The sequence below is a fragment of the Daphnia magna genome, linkage group LG10, assembly GCF_020631705.1.
Source record: "Daphnia magna isolate NIES linkage group LG10, ASM2063170v1.1, whole genome shotgun sequence".
NCBI lineage: Eukaryota > Metazoa > Arthropoda > Branchiopoda > Diplostraca > Daphniidae > Daphnia > Daphnia magna.
In genome coordinates this window covers 6,415,627-6,436,288 of record NC_059191.1, presented here as the reverse complement: position 1 = coordinate 6,436,288, position 20,662 = coordinate 6,415,627, and the positions used below count along the sequence as shown (strand labels likewise).

The following is a 20,662-nucleotide window of genomic DNA, read 5'->3' as shown; positions in this document are numbered from 1 at the left end:
CAGTAGAGCGTAAGCAATCGATTTGGCAAGGCAGCACCAACCGCAGTTTGATCACACACTTATCTCTTAAAATCTCGTTTATAACCATCACGTTTGGTAACCAAACAACAACAACAAAAGAAACACCTTTATTTACATCATAGTGTTTAATCGGCCATTAGGTGTTATGTTTCTCGCCTTAATAACATCCTGACTGCCCCAAAGAAGTTTAAACAATGCTACATGATCTTGCTGATGTGTATTCCATTTTGTGCATGTTTTGGAATGGAATGAACGCGAAATGTCTAGAAAGAGTCGGAACTAAACAATTGCCTGGTAGAATCACCCAGCAGATTGCTGATAGAAGAAACCTCACAGAATAAAGAGCCTCTCCTTCGTGTGTGATGTGTTCAATGTGTCATTGTATTTGAAACTAACGAATGGTTTTGCTTTACTCTTTCACCTGACGACAGATGGAAGACGATATGGAAATGGAGATGGAATTGGCCGAAGAATTTGCACCTCTGCCGACCGCTAACGACGAGACTGTTAAAGTAAACGACGAGCTTGAAGAGCTGGAACTGACTAACACCGCTGCATCCTGAGTCTTTACCTTTATCTCATCGAACAAGTAGAAAACGTTTTTTTTTTCTTTCTTTCGTCCTAGAGAGGTTAAATTTTAAGAAATCAGTCCATTTGTTTTTTTCTTGTGAAACCAGATGGGTAAAATAGTTTCGTCTCGTCGACGGATGTTTATAGAAATTGTGCGTCGTATTGAGAAAAAAAAACTTGTTCTGTATTACCTGTTTCGAAATGCATCAGGTATCGCACAGGAATAGTTTTCACGTCCGTATCTCCATCTCGTCCTTCTTCGTTTCCCTCCTTTTTAGTTTCAATCAATTTTTTTCCAAAAGATGATTATAATCATCGTTTTTTTTTCTTTCTAAATATGGACAAGCACTTGAGCGCCTTCTCTCATTCCTCCTTGTGTAATCAACATGTTATCCTGCACCCTGCAGCTCCTTCCATCCAAGACCAGCAACTTCGCTCTTTGATTTCTTCCCTTTGCAATTTTTTTTTTCTCTTTTTTGACTCTCTCCCTTTACTTTTGTCAAATTGAGAAACGAAAGAGTCTCACACACATGATCACCTGACCGTCTCACCATAATATTGTGACTGTTTGCGTAGAGAGCATTGTATTTTCGACTTGTCGTCAACGGCGAAATGAAAACCTCTTTGTTTTTTCATTCGTTTTTCTCTCTAGTGTAAAGTGACCCTAACTAAACATCGGAAACATTTTTTTGTTAAATATATATAACTGTTTTCATGATAGTTTACTATATCGTTTAAAAATGAATCTTTCGGGAGGATTGTATTCGAGTTTATAGCAATACCTTATGATTATTACTCACCTTACATTTGAAGTGAACAGACGAAAATGATACACCCCCTACACCAGTGAGTACCGTATACCCTCAAGCCCTCCCGAATTCTGTACCATTGTATTCTCCTCTTACGTGAATGCCCCTGTAAAATGACGCTGTGTTACAACCGCAAAATTTGTTTCCGTTTAAATTTTTGTTTACTATTTAGTTTTAAAGAATTTTTACGTGGAAGAAAAAAAATTGATTCGAAAAAAAAGTTAATTCAAATGCGGAATCTTGTGCGGTACCGTGTTTTATTTTTAACGGTGATCTTCTTGCCAAACCATTCGTCCTGATAATCGACTTTACGTGGGTTTCGCTTTATTTTACCATATTTAGTGTAATCACGTTTCTGGCGTTTAAATCGTTTGGCATTTATTTCGTCTCTGTTGTGGTACTTTTTTATCGCAACAGGAATGTGAAAATGCCCTTTTCAGTGTTGACTGAAGAAAAAAAAAACCGGCCGTGACATGAGTAATTAATGGCACAGCTTACGTGTAACTTCCTCTACTCCCACTCGCAGTTGACAGGGTATCCGTGCGATACCTCAAAACTCGTGTAGGCTACTCCAAACTACAGTGTAGGTATTGATGCAATGTCTCCGTGAGCTTTTGACACGTCCTCACGAAATTGAACAACTTTATCTCGTTTGCTTAATATCATTCTTATCTGACCCGTTGGGCGTTTCTATAAAGTTTCTAGCTAGACTCACGAATGTGGCAGTCGATCGTCTCAGTTTTCCAGTTAAGAATGGCCGGTACGAACAAATTGTTCAAGGTGTTTGCAATCATTTTATTGCTGGGCGCCGTACTCCTAATTGTCGACGCTTCAAATAAGAAACATTTGAAGAAAAAAACAGCTTCAAAGAAGACCTTCAAACAGCTTCTATTTTCCGACGATGACGATCTGATGCTCGGAGATGAACCGGAGTCTAGCGGTGATGGTTCTAATGTCCCAGATAATGAAGGAAGTGCGAGTCCAACAATCAAGTCCTTGCCACAAGCTAACCAGGTCGATCCTGATTTCTCCATCGACGGATTACCGGACATCAACGATCTTCTAACCGAAGAAGGAAATAATTTTAAATGGCCAACGTTTAAACCTCCAGTGCAGCCAACGGCTAGACCCCCTGCCATTCAACTAACTCTTGTCCACCGGTGAAACTCCCCTGTCAATCGGGTCAACCTTGCCCACCGGCCCAACCGCCCTGTTATGGTAAACCCTGTCCACCAGTACAACCTCCGTGCAATACAGGTAAACCTTGTCCACCGATCCAACCTCCTGTGCGACCTCCATGCCAGTCAGGTAAACCTTGTCCACCGATCCAACCTCCTTGTCATTCAGGTAAACCTTGTCCACCGGTCCAACCACCGGCCCAACCTCCTTGCCATTCAGGTAAACCTTGTCCACAGGTCAAGCCTCCGTGCCAGCCTAATCGCCCATGTCACTCTAAACTTCCGTGCCACTCATCTAACGGTCTCTGCAACCCACTCAGCCTGCCGCCTGCATACAGCCCAACCAGCGTGTAAGTTATTTTCAATTATTGTAGCTGACCAATATGTGTAATCACGATCCTGTCAATCATCAGCTAGTCACCACTCAGTCGAGGCATCAAATATTGGTTCAATTTTTTATCTCACTAAATGGGTAGAAGATTACCAAAAAAAGAGAATGTTAATGCTTGTTTTGACAGACGTACTTCTGTTTGATCGATTAAGATCTTATTTGGATAGTGTATGGACGTCCAAGTCCTTCACTTTATCTCATGTATGAAATTCACCTTTAAAAAAATTGTTTCACTATTGGTTTATAGGTGTGGAAAAACCTACTTTTGTCGAAAAGGTTTCAGCGGCCCTTGTAATAGAAATGAAGTTTTTACTTCTTCGCCGAGCCATTTATCACGGCCCGTCTCTTTTGCACGCTCGAAGTGCTCCAACTATTTTTCTCCGCCGCCAGGTTGCTTTTCATCAACGAATAATCCGTTCACTTTAACAGGCAAGAGCTCACCTGGGTATTGTACGATTCGCTATGCCCAGCAGCCTTGCTACGGCTACCCTTCGTAAGCCTCATGAACATAATTATACCCAATTTTTTTTTAAGATTATTAAATTTTTTTTTTGCCTTTTGGTTAACCTTATAGGACGTACCGCTATTGCAAACAAACGAAACACTGCTATCCTACCATGTCCACGTCACTGTACAACCCAAGGTGAGTAAGACTATTGACATTTCCAAATAATCCTACTTATTATTGAAGGACCATTTTTTTCTTTTTAATTATTAATAGACCATCACACGGGCCGTGTCTGGCTGACCAGTATTTTACTGCCACAGATCAAAGCTACGGTTATTGTCGTTGCAGTCGTCCCAACTATGTTCATTGTCCAAAGACCAATCGCTGTTATCCAGCATACACTAAGGTAGATAAGGAAAGCGCGTACATGGAATACCTTTCTTGAATTGTGTTCACGTGCTTGCCAGCTTTACTTATCTCGCAATCGTTTGCTGAAATTAACTTTTTGAAAAAAGGGCTCTTGTTCCACCGGCCAGTGGCTTGTTCCACACGGAAATCATGGCTTAGCTACCTGTAAAGCTTGCCCTTGCCCTTCGCTGGCGGACGGTCAGCACATTTACTGGAGCGGGACGGGCCAGCAACATGGAAGACCGGGTTGCTACAAGTCACAAACCCGTGGTCCTTGCCGACACGGCATGCGATTTGTGATCAGCGATATTCTCACGGGTTCTGCGCATTGTGTCCGCAATCACTCGGACAAGAGACGGCCGAGTTCGAGTTACAACTCGTTGTTGAGCGACTGGAACTTGTTTTACGGGAAATTCTAAGTTTTAACCGGCCAGTGCAATAAGTTTTAGAAATTTGCCGAACCAATCGTTTGTAAGAAAACGTATGTATGTAGTCAGGATAAAAATGCAAGATTTTGATTTTAAAACTCGCAAAAATCCAATTCAGTACTGCCAAGAAATATAATAGCCTTTCTTTTTGCCCCTATTTTTTGTTGTGTTGTTCACTTTAATTTAGGTAACAACGTAACTGATTTTTTTGGGTTTGGATCACAAAATAGAAGCCAATTCTATTATTTCCAACCTATTAATGCCTGATTTTTTTTAAATTTTTTTTTTTTTTTGTTGTTTTTGTATATGATATTTCAGTTGTTAGCGTTTCCGTAAAAGAAAAATCAAACACTAGTCGTTTCTAAAACACAGTCCCGGCTGCAATTAAGCACTATAGACGAGTTGGCTGATTCTTTGACGCTTTTAATATATAATTTTTGAATTTGCCTGGATTACTTATGGTTTATAGCAAGCGTTACTTGCCTTGTTATCAAACTTGTTTAATAAGGAGTTACTGGGTTTGTTGCGTACAGACAAATTTAGTCATATGAAACTGTCTAAAACCGCGAGAAAACAACATTTTTATTTGCCTTATCAACTTCGTATCAGCAGAGCGCGATACGAAAATAACTACGCAGAGTCTCGCCACAAGTTAATCTGTAGGAAAATTAACTGAACCCAATTCCCTTTTGAATAGGCATTTCAAAAACATTTGCAGTTGTTTACTTTTTTAGAAAGCACAATTAAATTCCTGATTTGTAGAACCAAAATAGTTTAAATCAGTTAGAACAAGTCCATGGTTCATTTTCAATTTCACGTAGTTTCCACTGTGAAGCATACACAATAGAGCTCCAAGACAATGTGCAAAGTGCAAATCCGATTTTTTTAGTACATCAGTGGCTGTCGGTTTGTACCGTTGGCAATTCCCTGGCAAAGTGTACGAGATTCTCAATTTTGGATTAGATTCACATTAGATTTTGGCCTAAGATTCTTAATTTGATTCAAAATTTACACAGGTTGAGGCCTAGATTCTAAATGATTCTTGACATAGGTGTACGAGATTTAGATCAGTTGCCAACTCCTCGTTGTATGAGCAAATACAAAAATCATATTGATATTCTTCTTCTAATTTTTCACATTTGAATATTCCCCAGGAATTTATTAAATAGACACAAAATGGATTTATCTCATTCCAGATTATTGTAAAAAACACTAATGTTCTTCGTAAAATTTGGAAGGAAATTAAGAAAAAAATTCCTTGTACCCAATGAGGTTTCCATTATTGTTAATCGACTTGTTAATTCATTTTTCTACTTTTTCATATGATTTAGGAATGATTCCACGTGTTCGTTATTCCGAAAGGTGCGTTTCCGCAATTCACTAGGAATAGGAAAGTCAGAGAAAGTCGGAAGTGTTAAAGTCGGACAGAAAAAAATAAATATGAACGGTATTTGGTTCAAGTCAGCCATCTGTTGTCGTTCAAAATGTGGAAAATAAATCAACTTCCAGCTTGAATTCGTGACTGGTTTGGCTAGAAGCCGCAAGGCTCCCATCCTCGCAGATATCGTGTTAATCCACAACCGGTTTCCTTAAAGGAAAAATCCAAATCGACGACCTATAGATTGGGTGAAAAAGGCAGCGCCCTCCGCATCTAACATAAGTTGTATCTTTCTCGAGTTTTTGGTTGTTCAGCATACAATATATTTCTAACGTTGTTGCTCGACAGGAAGGATGGATGGTACCTCTGTTTTCCTTTGCATGTTTCGCAAATGTTTCTCTGCGAAGAAAGCAGTTTCCTAGAGCAAAAAATTCTTTCATGTACGCCTCAATATTTGGAACACGCCGTGCTATTCTTCTGGTTCTTTTCATCGCCCCCCAATTGATAGAAACTCGATCAGTTGTTAGAAAAAGAAGATGGTTCACAACTTGTCTATCATCGCAGATATACGTAGAAAGTAACTTGTTTTATCACGCAATAGTTACTGTTAACTTTCCCCTGTTTTGCTGGTCCGACATAATTACCCGCAAGATGATCCTGCTCACCTGCTGTCATCCCTGAATTACGGTTGTGTATATAAAGGCTAAGAATTGGAATTAGGAATCATCAGTTGCACAACTGCCTGTCTCCTCTAAACAGTCATCAGCATGAAGGTAAACAATTCTAAACCACACATTTTATTTTCTGTAAAGATTTGAATGTATCGTAATGAATTGTGTAGTTCCTCATTTTCGTCACCCTACTCGTCCTCGCTGCCGCTGATACAGATATTGAGACTGAATATGAGGCCGTAGAATCTCAAGACACAAGACAAGTCGTCTACGTGAGTCGTTTAGCCTCTGTTACTTGGGTAGTTGAAATTTTACTTGATAAACGTTAACTGTTGTTTTTTTTTCAAAATAGCCACCTCAACCATACAGCTATTCGTACAATGTGCAAGACGAGGAATCGAACAATGACTTTATTCACTCGGAAAACACGGACGGCAAGGTAACCACTGGTTCTTACCGAGTTTCCCTTCCAGACGGCCGGACACAGCTCGTTACCTACAGAGCGGACGAGAACGGTTATACCGCTAATGTCGAATACGAAGGAGAAGCTCATCACCCTGATGGATACGTTGCTCCGCCTTCACCATCGTTCCAGACGCCAGTTTCTGTTCCCTATTCGGTTGCGGCTTCATCGAACAGCAAGGTCCGCGAAGCCCCAGTTTTCAAAGAAACAGCGGTTTCCGCTGACAAGGAGCCTGTCGCACCCAATACCAAGACAAGTGATGAACCGGCCTATAAGGAAACAACTGCTTCGTCAACCAAGACTCGTGATGCTCCATCTTACAAAGAGTCTACTTCGCCATCTGTAAAGGAATCTGCTGCACCGGCTTACAGCCCACCTTCACCGCCATCTTATCAAACTGCTGCTCCAGTAGCCTATCAAGCCACTGCTCCACCATCGTACAACCCTCCTTCACCACCAGCGTATAGTCCTCCATCTCCACCAGCATACAGCCTTCCTGCCCCAGTCGCATACAATCCTCCTTCTCCCCCAGCTTACAGCTCTCCATCTCCCCTCTCATACCAGACTCCTGCTCCGTCAGCATACCAGTCATCTGCCTACAAGACAGTAGCCTATAGATCTCCTTCTCCTTCGGCCTATAGAGGTCCTTCTGCCCCAGGATACAGGCCTTCAGCTTATGGCTTTACTCCAATTGGACCTACTCCTCTCGCCTACAGAGGCTAAAGAGCCAGCATCCCCTGGTGCACCTGCCCTGCTGGTCACGCTGTGTGCTTCCACTTATAATTTCAGTGTCAACGTAATCCATAATAACGTTGAAATCAATACACGTAAAATAGATATAGCTCAAAACTTATACATGTTTTTATTTTTTATCTTCACCTTAAGTAACCAAACTGTGACGAATGGAATTACTTAGGGCCTCACAACGTCTTGTCCGTATTTCACAACATCTAATTTGTGATTGGTTATGTTTGGGTTGACTGGAGTATTTCTTTATGCACTTAAAAGTCGACAGATACCAAAAGCGTAAATATTTTTTATCAGTGCTTAGTCGTACGACCATTTGCCTGTATAGTGACAACAAATCAATGGTTTGTCGATAGCTGCGTTTATTTATAAGCTATATTGCATTTCTCCATGTTTCGGATTTCAAGTACCATTTTCCAACTTCTTGGTTTTCTTAAGCGAACGATTCAGTCAACTAATGTCATATATATACAGTACCTACCAGAACTCTTTGGAAGCCGGAGAGAACCTTTTGCAAAAACGCCGTTTTTGCGGTTCTCTCAGTGCTACAATTTTTACCCAAATGGTACTATTTTTTGTGTGTACGTTCTCATGAATAGTGAGAACGTCCCTAATTTTTTCCACAATTTTATTTTAATGGGAAGGGTGGGTAAAAATTCGATGAAAAATTCTTTAGAAAGCCGAGAGGACCTTATGCAAATGAGATCACTTTGGCTTTTTTTTAAACAAACACTCAAACAGCTAGGGCTACGAAGACGCAAAAGGGCTTTAAAAAAGAGCTACGTTAGCTCTACCTGTACGGATTCTCAGCTTTTCAAGCTAGGGTCTCAACTACAGCATATGCGGACGATATTGCCATTGTAGGATCGTCAATCCGAGAAACGCAAAGAACTCTCAATGCCATAGAGGACACGGCAACCTCGTTAGGCTTGAAGTTTAATCCAGGTAAGTGCACGTCCTTAACACTTATTAACGGAAAATCTGTTACAGACAACTCGTTGAAAATCGGAGACACCGAAATAAGACCCCTTGCAGAAGACGAGCCCGAGACTGAGGCCATCTGCTTTTCAACAAATCGAACGGAAAAATAGCGATTTCTATGCTAGGGGTTGAAAGTTTTAAGATATATTGACAGATGCTGCCAAATTTGTCAATATTTTTGGTTTTCAAAAATACGTTATACTAGACCCAGATTGTGTTGTTTCGTAGACGTTCAGATGAGACATTGAGATTTGAATTCCTTTGTTTAGCGGGAAAACCATGTTTACATTGTTCACTAATAGATGGCGCTATCGACAGGCTTTGGCGTCGCTCAGCGTCAGCAGGCATTTTTTCTTCTAACGTAAAAATTTGCAACTATTTCATAAGTAATACCCAATTTACTTATTGTTAATGCATTATCGAACATGAGTTGTTTGGTTTATAGTCAGAGGCACGTATTAAATAGGCTTTACGAAGATTTAATTACTTTGTTTTCTTGTTTGAGCAAATTTACTACTTGCTGCCGCATCAACACAGTTTTGAGTCAGGCAACGCATATATAGGAAACGAATTTAGTAGTTCAGTATCGCTTCTCGGCCTTTTGGCTAAGATCAAAGTGTAGTATCTGTTCTTATCAGCTTAATATCTGATACGGGTTCAAATGGACCCCAGAATATTAAACTGATTTTTGGAATCAGGCGGGAATTTAGTGCTTGCACTGATCCCGCCACGGGTTGACCCGGTATTGCAGTACCTCCGGGATCGGCTCACCCTTTAAGAGGGATATAATTATAAATTTAAAGAGTATCGGTTGAATGTATTAATTTGTTAGCATTGATTAAACTATATCTGATATGACAACTTCAGTCTATCACGGTCTTAACACGTATCCAGAATGATGTATAATTTTATTTAGTACTGGGTAAAGAGTGAAAGGGTTATTATCCAGCACGTATCAAACTGATAAATGTGATAGGGAAAAATTGCTGGACTAATACCAATATTGTGTACAGGATGATGATTAACAATCCCTTTTTTAAAGGCAGAAACCTCGTAAGCTTGCATTTCAATGGTCTCGTCGTATTCTTCTATACTTACTTTTTGGGTGACTGGAGGACGGAGTGTATTTATTCATTCGATTTTCTTTCTTATTAGAAGCCCGGAGTTGGTCATATTCTCATACGACCGATGATAACGTTTGGCGCTCAAGTTAAAGGTGCAAAGTAAAAGATATATCTTGCATCTTTTTCGAGTAACGAAAGTCGAAAGTTAACACAGCGTTTTGTGTGGTTTCCTCTCTCGGAGCGAATCAGGGGAAGGCAGTGTTTTTGAATCGCGCCAGTTGTAGAAACAAAAACCATTTTTTAGCTGTCGTTTTGAGGACCATATAAAGTTTGGGAGGAACAAATTAAAAATATTCGAAAATAACATCATGAAAATTACCCGAAAACAGCCTTCCATTTATTAACCATCCCTGTCTTGTTACTAGTTGCTTCTGTAAAATTTGATACACTCGGAACATTTGTTACGTTAGAAACATTGATATCGGTCAATGTTGTATTAGTTGTGCTTAACGTAGTGGTAGTGGTTTCCTCTCTCGGAGCGAACCAGGGGAAGGCAGTGAGATTTAAATCCGGGGGTGGCTCTGGAGTAGAAGGTCGTTGATCGGCTTTCATTCCAAAAGGCCGAAGCTGATAAAGGAAATAATCGTATACGTACATCTGTTGGGGATTGACATAATGAAAGGAAATGGCGCTATCCGAGCAGCATTCGCGTCCCTTAAAATAGCGTATTAAATTTAATCATTGGCTACAATGATAGTGTCTGAAACACCTTACTTGAGTGGGGGCGTAGTAGATGTTATTCCAGTACCAATAACTTGGCGTAATTTTACCGGCGAAATAATGTTGCTCTGGAACAAAAGGAAAGAACCTTCCTCTTCCCTTAGAGTCGCGCGTGTCCATGGCCGAAACATTCAGGTTTTGCATACACTTTCCTTCAGTAACCAACCGTTTGAAATTAAGTTGAAATTTTAAAAATTACAATTTGACGTTGGAAACGAACCCATTTCTGCATCTTCTGCGCCTTCGTGATCATGTCGGCAAGCCAACGCATTAAAGTAACTGATAGTACAAATTAAAAACAAAAATTTATGTAGAAACAAAAGAAAGTCACAAAAATTTTACCCTTCCTCCACGAATCTCCTTGTAGCTTCCTTACTCAATACATATCCTGTAAAAACAGAGTTGATTATTATCGCACGATTATCGATTGTCGTAACTCAGTAAAGGATTCCACTTATCTTACCAGCCCCGCCACTGAAATATCCAGTCTCAACAATTGATTTATATTTGTGGCCGAACCACAATGCTTTCGATGTGTTGTAGGGTGTCAAAAAGTAACGCAAGTTCTCAACAATTACGTACCTTTAAAAAAATAGTAAATATCTAATCGCTTTGCTCAAGAAAAATTAACGAAACAATTTACGTGTCATCGTCAGCTTTAAGAAACCAATCTGCCTCATCGCGATAGTGGTTCCATATATGGCGAAATGCCTCCCTCGTTTTGCCCCACAATTGATTACGGCCTTCCCGCACTGGCAGCTGTACAGATGGCAAAATTGGATCTGCATTCGAAAAGCAAATAAAAATCCGACATTTTTGACGCACTTTTTTGTTACCCGATTTTCGCACCTACTGCGGAGCTCATAAACAGTAGAACATTGCAGCGCTTCCCCAGGTTTCTTTCACTGCCAGTGCTTTTGTCTTGTGATTATCCGGTGACGTTAGGATCCAGCAAAGAACGCGCACCTTTCCGTAGAGATCTGTCTTTTCATCAACTTGCGCTAAAGACACTTTTTTATCGGACGAACAAACTGATGTTATTTTTAAGTACAATTTACCGATATTGACTCTGTTGCTGTGGGCTTTGGGAATCTTGCTGGACGTTTCGTGAACAACATGCGGTACGACAACGTTATTGCCAGTGAGAAGTCTTTAGTTAAATGTTACATGGGTTAATTAACATTTTAAATAATACTTAAATGAAGATTTACTGATGGATTGATTGGTTCATCAAAAAGATGATACAGCAACCAAAGACGATACTAATGGTGAGCGTTACATTTCGACGAGAAAGGCACCGCATTGTCGACTCTTCCAGTGATAAACACTTTTCCAAGAACAGCTTCGTCCGAACTGGTAAAAAGAGTACGTACGTGATCTTCACAGCTGAGACTGGTAGGCACTAAACACGATTCTGTTGTTGACGGCGAGGTTCGCATACGACGGGAGTTGCTTCACCTTGTTGCAACTCGGAAATAGAAAAAGTGGAAAATAAAAAATGTGTACTACCCGGAAAAACCGATGGTGCATGTTAACTACTTACAATATCGAAAAAATTATCGTTCCGGGCATTAACCAAGAGCATACTTACACTAAATCCCCCTTTTTTGTGTGTTTCTCCTCTGGTTATATTAGACGGCCATGGCTATGTGGAAGAAACGATCTTCGTGTTATTGCCCGATTACGACTGAAATTACAATAGTAAACTTACTGCTTCAACACCTAACCGATGTTACGTCCTTTAGAAAAACTACTGCCACCCGTAGGTATTGCTGCACTGTAGCATTTTCATGACATGCAACTAAAATAAAAAAATAATATAAAAAACAAAATAAAGTCCTTTATTCTACCCGCACCAACGAGTATGGAGATCTTGCAAACCTTGTACTTCCACCTTTCTCCGACCGCCGCCAGTCAAATAATTTATTTTATACCTTTGACTATTGGATCACAAGGAAAGCCAGAAGTTTTACTTTTAAACTTTCCTTCTTTGTCGCTCGCAACAGCATATTGTCGATTACACTTTTACGCCATTGCAACGCATGAGCTCTTTAACCAATCATTATAAGTAGAACTTTACGATCAAAAGCATTTGCGGTTAGTTAAACGTCCAAACTCATTGACTGTTCTTTGTTTAACTTCTTAGGTTTTTCCTCTCGAGTGCAACAAATTACCTTTTAGACACCCTCCGTTTGATTGCAATCGTCTAAAGATGAAGGTCACTATCTTGCCCCGTGGACGTCTGCCATGGCCGGTAACGTGCTTTCCACCAATTTTCGTTTTCATTTAAAAACAAGTGAAAATAAAGGTAAAGAGTAAAAATGCAGTCTGCCCATAACAGTCCCGCATTCCTATTTTTATTTAGGGCTGAATGAGTCATCCAATCAGAAGGGAGCCATATGGCGTAACAAAGACACGATGGAAAAAAGGCAAAATGCCGTAGTGTTCCACCTGTTGTGAATCTTGAGCAAATGGTTTGAAATTGTTTCCAGATGTGATATCTCTGGGTACGTACACATCGTTGAAAACTTCGTTGGCCTTCAGACTTGATGTTAGCCGTGAATTCATTATCCTTTGTTGCTCCATTTTCCATCGCAGCTCTGCTGTCACGAAGGTCAACGACACGTGTTTAAAGTTTTGCAGCTTTGATATAGCCGGTCGGTCGCCGAGAACTTGTGTTAGAAAAAACCAAGCGTAACTGTTAGCAAACTTTTTCTGGTTGAGGTTACGTAAAGTCGTTGAGTATAGATCGTCTGAGTATTTATCACGTTTTAGACGAAATAAGGGATAAGCTATATTGTCGATTAGGAATAAAAAATCGTTTGCAGTTTTTCCAAGTTGCTGAAGAATTTAAACGAATATTGAAGGTAGCTAAATCCCTTGCTAAAACTAGCGCGACCTCGCCGTATTCTTGAAATGCATTTTGACTTGAATTGAAGGTAAAAGAAGTTTGAAAGCATTGCAACATCAATGTGTTGTTAGTGGCTCGTTGAGTCCCTTTCCTAAATTTTTTACTTTAATTGTTTTACCTGCTTTTTATTTTATTTTTGTTTTGCAACCTCGAATCGACAAAATTAGCAACTTGGTGCCTAGTAGCTAGTACGTAACGCTAAATTATACCCCATACTTTTTCAGCACTTCGATTAGTACCATTAATTTAATTTGCTTTGAATAATTACCAACAAATAACGTCATCTTGCGGTGATTTATAACCAAACTAAAACACTTATTCCGAATATAATATTAATTTCCCCTAAATTAAGCGATTTTTGGATAAACGGAATCAAAGTCGCAAACATCTTGAATCAGCTTCAAAAACTGTAAGTATTAACTCTAAAATTTAGGATTAAAATCATGTTTCACAGCATTATCTAAGTATTTAAAAAAATAGAGACCGGGCTAATTTTGTCGGGCTTAATTGTAAAGCCCGAGTGTTTCGTGAAAAAAAAAAGCCGGTCGGAAAGCAAAAGAAATAAGTCCGTGAGTAAGAAATTCGTCCACTAGATGTCTTGCCTCAACATTGTTAAATCTGCGAGATAGTAAGGGTGTACGGAAGGGATAGGGACTTTTGGGCTAGTTGCCCAAAGGACTCCAGGTTTTCCGAGGGATCGTTGCAGAGTGACGTATTCTCACTAGTAACAACGCTCATAAGTAAAAATAAAATTTCGTCTGTTCACAAGTAAATGTTTTCAGAAATACAATGTTCCATAAATAAAAATTTCCATTGATAAAAATATGTATAAGTAAAGCTATATTATTTTTACAAGTAAAAATGTCCATTGGTAATTAATGCCATAAATAACAAAATAAAAATTTTCTCATTAGTAACATGATTCACAGATAAATATATCCACTAGAACTTTTTCCCATTGCAACTATGTTTCAGATGTAATTTGTTTTACAAGTAACACGAAATAACATCATTTATACTTAACATTTTCATAGGTAACATTATTTACAAATAAATATATCCACTAGAACTTTTGCCCATTGCAACTATTATTCAGAAGTAATTTGCTTTAGAAGTAATTTGTTTTACTAGTAAATGAAAATTAATTATTTTTTACATATATTCATAAGTAACATATTATCACAAGTAAGTTGTTCAGTAATAATAATTTTCATGAATAACATTATTCACAAATAACTTTATCCACTAGAACACTTGCCCATTGCAACTATTATTCAGACGTAATTTGCTTTAGAAGTAATTTGTTGCAGTAGTAACTCAAAATAAGGGCTGTTCGACATCTTTTTTAAGATTTGTTGAAATCGTGAAACGCAGCAACTCATGTATTTTTTTCGTCTGCTACGAGTGACTTGTGTAGTTCTGCGAAATATTAATTTAGAAAAAAACAGTGATAGAAAAGGGGTTGTTTTGAATTTCTGATGTGTTTTCTTTATTTATTAGTTCGTTATAGTGTTAGTGTTTAACTATGTCACTGTCTAATTATGCCAGTGGACTTAGTATTGAGGCCAAAACACGTTATTTGGAAAAGTTACAAATGTTTAACAGTGATTGTCCATATAGTATTCCTAATTCTCTGTGGAAACACGGTTTAGACTGTTGTCCAATTGTTCCAAAAATTGCTCCCTCAGATATCTTCATATATCTTGTTGAAACAAAAAGCTATAAAAATCATATTCCATCTATGATGTAATTCTTATTTCTTTCGCAGGTTCTCAGTGACTACGACTTGAGTGTCCTTCGTGTCTGTTACCCTCAGATTCTGCCTCCTGAAATTTACAACATTTTATGGGATAAAATTCTTCGTGCCTGTTACCATACACTACTTGACGGGTATTCGGCCTTATTTTACGCACCTTTATGTAAGACCGTATCCGATTTGAAATTCTTTAGATTTTCCGCTGTAAGGAAATGCACGAACGAAGGTCGTGCACTAATGCAGTTAGACTTCAGGCATTTTCAAGTCAAAGTGGAAAGCTTGACACGTCTAAGACCTCTTCCTGACCCACATATTGTCGAAACATACATAAAGGCATATTATTTACCTGAAAATTCTTTGGAAAAATGGATTCAAGAACAAACGGTAACTCAATCAAATTTAGCATTAATACCGTTGTCTTTAATTTAAGAAATTCGCGTCGTCAGCAGCTAATAATTTTGTTTATGCCTTTGTTGAAGGAATATACTCACTAGGCAGATGATGAATCTTCTTCAATGCGTAAGTCAAGGCAGTAAAAAGATTCGGCTGAACTTAACTTCCTTCATGGAAGATTTAGATTTGAATCGTCGATAAAGCTCTTTGTTATGATTCAAGTGATGAAATTTTTGTAAATTGAGAAATATACATGACATTCCATTACTTGTTGTCTGGCTTTCAATTTTGAGTTTAGATAAATATTTACAAAATATTACTCGAGATCTAGAAAATTAGCTTAGTTTCACTTAATTATATTTTACTTGCCTCAATTTGATAACAGTTGTATTGAAGGTCGATTGCTTTACGCAGAATGCATTTACTTCACTTTCACTGTCTTCCCAGCCTTCATGTCTGATACGAGTTATTGGTCAAATCGAAACATGCAACCACATGAATGGATCCGACATCTTACTAGCAAATGTTTAGACCAAGTTCCTTCATAACCTGGAATCTTCTTAATGCAAAATTATAATTCCCTTCGTACACAGCCTACTAAAGTTCCATACGAATAATCTTAATACTGACAATTTTTTTATGTAAAAATAACCCTGAAAGTATGCGTCAAGGAATGGTGTCAAGTTTAATGCAGTAACAATTGTACAAATATAATGGTCATCGTTAATTACTTTACAGAAAAAACGAAACAACGGGGAGACGAACTTATTCCTTGTCATCATCATCATCCTCTTCCTCATTGTTGATCTAATAAGGTTCATAATTAGTAATGAAGCCGACATTAAAAACAGTATTGTTACTTACATTGAAGTATCTGAGTTCATAAGAGGTCTTAACCCCCTTTTCTATCACTGTTTTTTTTTTTAAATTAATATTTCGCAGAACTACACAAGTCACTCGTAGCAGACGAAAAAAATACATGAGTTGCTGCGTTTCACGATTTCAACAAATCTTAAAAAAGATGTCGAACAGCCCTTACACTTATCACAAGTAACCGGTTCAATAAAAACGCCACTGGGTGTCGGCCTTCGAGATTTATGTGGGGCTGCGTTGGCCGAAGCATCCAGTGCTTCCACCAACTCCATCTCGTTCAGGGGCCTGAACGCTGTCAGGCAAAACATGACGACAACTCCTGTTAGGGTTCAGGTCCCTGGCCTCAATTTACAGCAAGAGATAGGCAGCTCAATTCGCTACACTAGCGCAACTTGCCAAACGAATTCAGTTGCAACTCCATCTCGTTCAGGGACCTGAACCCTGTCAGGCAAAAACGTAAAACCCCGAGCCGTTATTTTTTTGTTTTGTGTTTGTTATTATTTATGTTTATTGTTTATTTTTCTTTCTGTTTCCTTTCCGTAATACAATACCTTTTAACTTTATAATTTTTTTCATTTATTAGAATATTACTTAATTAAGCAACGGTATAATTTCATTAAAATTACTGTAATAATTGTGAATTTCCACTCATGGGCATTCGGGTAGTGGAACGGGTTCCAAAACCCGATATCATTACTGTGTACACTATTTGACTTGTTTTTTGCAATACATCATAGTTTTATTTATTTTCCTTCACTTGCACACCCATTTTAAGTTAAGGCTGGGCCATATCTTTTAAAGTGGGTATTTTAAACGAAAGAAAACCGCTTGATAAGCACCTACCCGAGTAATGACCCATCAGCTATTTTTCAGGTAGGTAGGTCGGTGCGGTTTAACGTGTCTCGGGTAATCCCTCTATCCCAGTACACAAAATTAAAATAGCTTTATAGGTAACCATATTAGGTCTAAATAAACAAATTTTACAGAAATGGATAGCCAATGATGGGGGCTATCCACTTCCGTCAAATTTTTACTTAAAAAATACGTAACCGAGTAGTTTTCCGATTGGATATTTTTGTCGGTGTGGTTTGACGGATCGTGAACTAAATGAATTATAATCGGTAAACCATAAGCTCTATATTTGAAAAAAAAAATTACAGGAATGGATAGCTCTTGATTAGATCTATCCACTTGTGCAAAACTATCGCATTAAAAAATTCTAATAAGGGTAGTAAACCGATTTACAATTTTTTGTTAAGGTCGGTGCGGTTTCACAGGTATCGGGTCCAAATAAGTCCAAATTAAATAAATTTTACAGATATCGATAGCCCTCATCAAAAGCTACCCACTTCTGTAAAAATTATGAAAAATTATTCATAAACAAAAAACTTGAGACAAGACGTTTTTTTATAGTTTTTACGCTCTGTGGATATACTCAACCCTATTGACAAAAGTAAAAAATATAATCCTTTTTAAATTTTTTTTTCTATGAATATTTGTTCAAATTTTTTTATAGAAATAGATAGATCTTGATGAGGGCTATTGATATCTGTAAATATTATTTAATTTGGACTTATAGTTTTTCCGCAAAAAATTATTGAAGTTTTACATAGGAAAAATAACAGCTTTTTTGGAGATAAAATATTTTGTATTATATCAGAACAGAGGTAAAGTACACGATTCCAAAAATTTTGTAACGAAACTAACTAAAACTTAATTAAATATATTATTTTTCATTTCCCTCCTATAAGGCCCGAGAGGAGAAATACCGCAGGTCAGAATGCAGACTTGGCAACTCAGCATCCGATCTTGGTGTCTAGTACTAAATATTAATCATTTAAATTTATGTTCATAAGTAACATATAACACATGTAACTCGTTTCTTTAGTAACAGTGTAACCCTCTACGTATTAGATCGATACTATATTTTCCCTCGTGGCGGCTTAAAGCGGACATAAGATATTTGTGGTATATTCATGATAATCTTCAATCGGTGTTAATTGTTAAATAACAAGGAAAATTTTTATTAGTTTTAATGATCTAATTGATCTCATAAAAACAAACAAAAATGTTCTTTGTTCCCTACGAAGGCAGATTATTACGAATTTGCCCTAAATTTTGCAATTCCGCATCGGGATTCAAACCCCAGTCTCCGGCGCCGTAATAGGAACCTCTACACATATGCCAGCGACATCTATATAAACCTGCACAAGCTGCTAGCTAAATTTTTTGAATAAGGGATGTTTCAAAGCCCTCGCTCAATATTTCTGAACTGTCGGTTAAAACTTAAAAAACACACTGCCTGAGGGTTTCAAAAATGATAAGTTAAAAAATAATAAGTTAAAAGGTTCTTCCTCTGGTGTGTTAATCTTCCACCGTATCAGATATGTTATCTCTGTTTTAGAATTCTGTACATAGCTGATGAGACTTACTTTTGTGAATCCAAGAGATAATCGGACGAGAGGGTGTGAGAGCAACTTGCAATTTAATCTTTGCCATGGTTCTTCATTGATATGTACTTTTTTTCTAAACATACGTGGTAGTGCATGTTGAATGAATAAGAATAAATGAAGTCGAACAATGTCACAATTCTTGATTCTCAAATGTATTGCTCTCTTGATTAAACGCATGTTTTCCTAATTGGACAATTATTGGACAAAGATTGCCTATAATAAACATTAGTGTTGGTTACCAAATTCCAACAAAATATTGGCAACATCTACTACATCATTTGGGAGAAGAGGTCGGTGAGTGTCGAATGCTGAGCGGCACACTGGACAAGTTCTAATCATCGACGCTTCAATGACTTCAATGCACTCCAAACAAAAAATATGGCCACAGTTTAATACGGTGTTTGGCATCCTTAACCAACACACGGGGCAATTACCATCATGGTTAACTTCTGGGAATTGTGGAAGGATATTTCCCTGATGTTGCCGAACATCCGCTACGGGCAACTCTTCGTTAATATCTTCTATTTGTTGAGCAGCCCCTATTTCCCTTTCCTGTCGCAGTTGAACTAATCTTGCCATTACATTTGCTCTTCTTTGCAAGAAATTCGCGTCTTGAGCTTCGAAAAATCTTTCCATCCTCACGGCGTTGTCTTCGTCCCCCGAGTCTTCTGATTCCAAATTTTGATCAGCTGGTTCAACCCGACGTATGTATCGACGCCCTCTTCCGACACCGCCTCTTTGATTCAACAGAGCAGCAGGATTACCGATTGGGCCTCCTTCAACTGCTGCACGTTGACGTGGCGCGGGTGCTCTACCTTGATGTCCACGGGGTCGCCCTCTTCTTCCACGTCCATTTTCAGCCGGAGGATCGACAATGGCCATTTCCTCATTCGCCTCCCGTCTTGGTGCTCCCCGAACTTGCGGTCGCCCTCTTCCACGAGGTCGTCCTCTTCCACGAACCCTTTGAACTGGGGCCACAGGATCTTCGACTGCAGCAATTTCCAGACGATTTTCCGCAGCAAGAACTACTTCAATTTCCACCATTTCATCTTCTTGAACGGCGACATTCGGGGCATCAATGACGGCAGGTGGAACATGAAGCAAAGCCTCGAATGCCGCACGTACTTCGTCCAAGGGGCGGTTAAGTTCTTCAACGTTTTGCTCTCGAAATTCTATTTCGACGGGCTCGAAGCGGAACGCTGCTGCCATTAAGAACTCCCGGATGGTTATCCGTCCATTCTGTAGATCAATCTGCAGAGCCCTGATCTCCCTGTCTCGCGTAACGTATTGTTGACGTCTTCTATCCCTAACAGGGGTGCCATCCCGTAGGGCTAGGTACTTGTACTCCGCCTCCTGACCAAATTCTTGAAGGCGATCTAAAAGACAGAAACGTTACTTCTTTTTGAATCATGGAGATTGAGAAAGTTAATTGAAATTTACCTAAAAAATACCACGGGTTGGGGTGTGGATTCCCTATAAGATCATTGAATGATCGGTGGTTTGCTTCCATCTGGTTATTTGTTCTATTGTTGTCCATGTTGACGCAGAATCTCTCTGGTCCAATGCGCTCCATCCAAAACGATCGTATGTACTGGACAAATTGGTTGACGCGTACTCTGGATTCTGCGTCAATAGCGCCACCGATTTCGTTAGCGTACATCCGTAGTTCCTATATAACATAAAATTATTAATCGTTTAGTTTGAAATTGAAGGAATATTAGCTACTACCTCGTAGCCGTTCCAAGCATCATTAGGGGGAGAAGAGCAAGCGCAATCGCGAGTTTCACTAGGCGTTTTATCTGGTCGTTCGTCCTATATGCTTGTCCTAACCCCAGATAGCAGGCATACCTATATTTGGACTTGAAAGAAATGTGGAAGCGCTTTTAAAACTAGCAGCAAGCGGGACTTCGAACTCTTAACTTTAAAATAGTGAATTTCA

At 38.8% G+C, this 20,662-nt stretch overlaps 4 protein-coding genes, 1 long non-coding RNA gene and 1 other non-coding gene across 9 annotated transcripts in view; 4 read left to right on the top strand and 2 right to left on the bottom strand.

The window, feature by feature from the left end:
• Positions 1 to 4,410, top strand: part of LOC116931855 (voltage-dependent T-type calcium channel subunit alpha-1G) — a 33,519-nt gene extending 29,109 nt beyond the window's left edge. For both annotated transcript variants that reach the window (XR_006651952.1, XR_006651953.1), the window contains 5 exons: positions 453 to 2,928; positions 3,217 to 3,462; positions 3,544 to 3,612; positions 3,691 to 3,823; positions 3,933 to 4,410. The gene's annotated coding sequence lies outside the window, so the exon portion shown is untranslated. The remainder of the gene's footprint in view (positions 1 to 452; positions 2,929 to 3,216; positions 3,463 to 3,543; positions 3,613 to 3,690; positions 3,824 to 3,932) is intronic.
• A 1,344-nt stretch (positions 4,411 to 5,754) lies between these two features.
• LOC116931866 (extensin-2) lies at positions 5,755 to 7,606 on the top strand. Its single transcript, XM_032939519.2, has 4 exons — positions 5,755 to 5,913; positions 5,980 to 6,404; positions 6,473 to 6,574; positions 6,655 to 7,606. Exons 2-4 carry the CDS (start codon positions 6,399 to 6,401, stop codon positions 7,486 to 7,488), a joined length of 942 nt encoding a protein of 313 aa, XP_032795410.2. The 5' UTR covers positions 5,755 to 5,913; positions 5,980 to 6,398; the 3' UTR covers positions 7,489 to 7,606.
• A 1,472-nt stretch (positions 7,607 to 9,078) lies between these two features.
• On the top strand, positions 9,079 to 9,269 carry LOC123477155. The gene has a single exon (XR_006652553.1). It is a non-coding gene; the product is annotated as a U2 spliceosomal RNA (small nuclear RNA).
• Positions 9,270 to 9,377: 108 nt separating this feature from the next.
• On the bottom strand, positions 9,378 to 11,949 carry LOC123476846 (glycoprotein-N-acetylgalactosamine 3-beta-galactosyltransferase 1-like). The gene is given in 11 exon segments (XM_045179732.1): positions 9,378 to 9,861; positions 9,937 to 10,271; positions 10,332 to 10,489; positions 10,558 to 10,616; positions 10,680 to 10,725; positions 10,801 to 10,919; positions 10,981 to 11,119; positions 11,187 to 11,225; positions 11,228 to 11,338; positions 11,396 to 11,487; positions 11,549 to 11,949. Coding segments are annotated over 11 exon segments (1,194 nt in total). The 5' UTR covers positions 11,641 to 11,949; the 3' UTR covers positions 9,378 to 9,857.
• A 2,048-nt stretch (positions 11,950 to 13,997) lies between these two features.
• LOC116935467 (syndetin-like) lies at positions 13,998 to 15,664 on the top strand. 3 transcript variants are annotated; one of them, XR_006651815.1, is made up of 4 exons: positions 13,998 to 14,016; positions 15,017 to 15,138; positions 15,199 to 15,388; positions 15,484 to 15,664. XR_006651815.1 is itself a non-coding variant. In XM_045179733.1 (4 exons), the coding sequence occupies exons 1-4, from the start codon at positions 14,774 to 14,776 to the stop codon at positions 15,496 to 15,498; spliced, it is 366 nt and encodes a 121-aa protein (XP_045035668.1). In that variant the 5' UTR covers positions 14,704 to 14,773; the 3' UTR covers positions 15,499 to 15,664. The 3 variants fall into 3 exon arrangements, 1 of the variants encoding a protein (XP_045035668.1); XM_045179733.1 differs by lacking the exon at positions 13,998 to 14,016 and adding an exon at positions 14,704 to 14,812; XR_006651814.1 differs by lacking the exon at positions 13,998 to 14,016 and adding an exon at positions 14,707 to 14,835.
• Positions 14,761 to 16,405, bottom strand: LOC123476847. Its single transcript, XR_006651816.1, has 3 exons — positions 16,262 to 16,405; positions 15,162 to 16,204; positions 14,761 to 15,074 (listed from the first exon to the last, which is right to left on the bottom strand). It is a non-coding gene; the product is annotated as an uncharacterized LOC123476847 (long non-coding RNA).
• Positions 16,406 to 20,662: the final 4,257 nt, after the last annotated feature.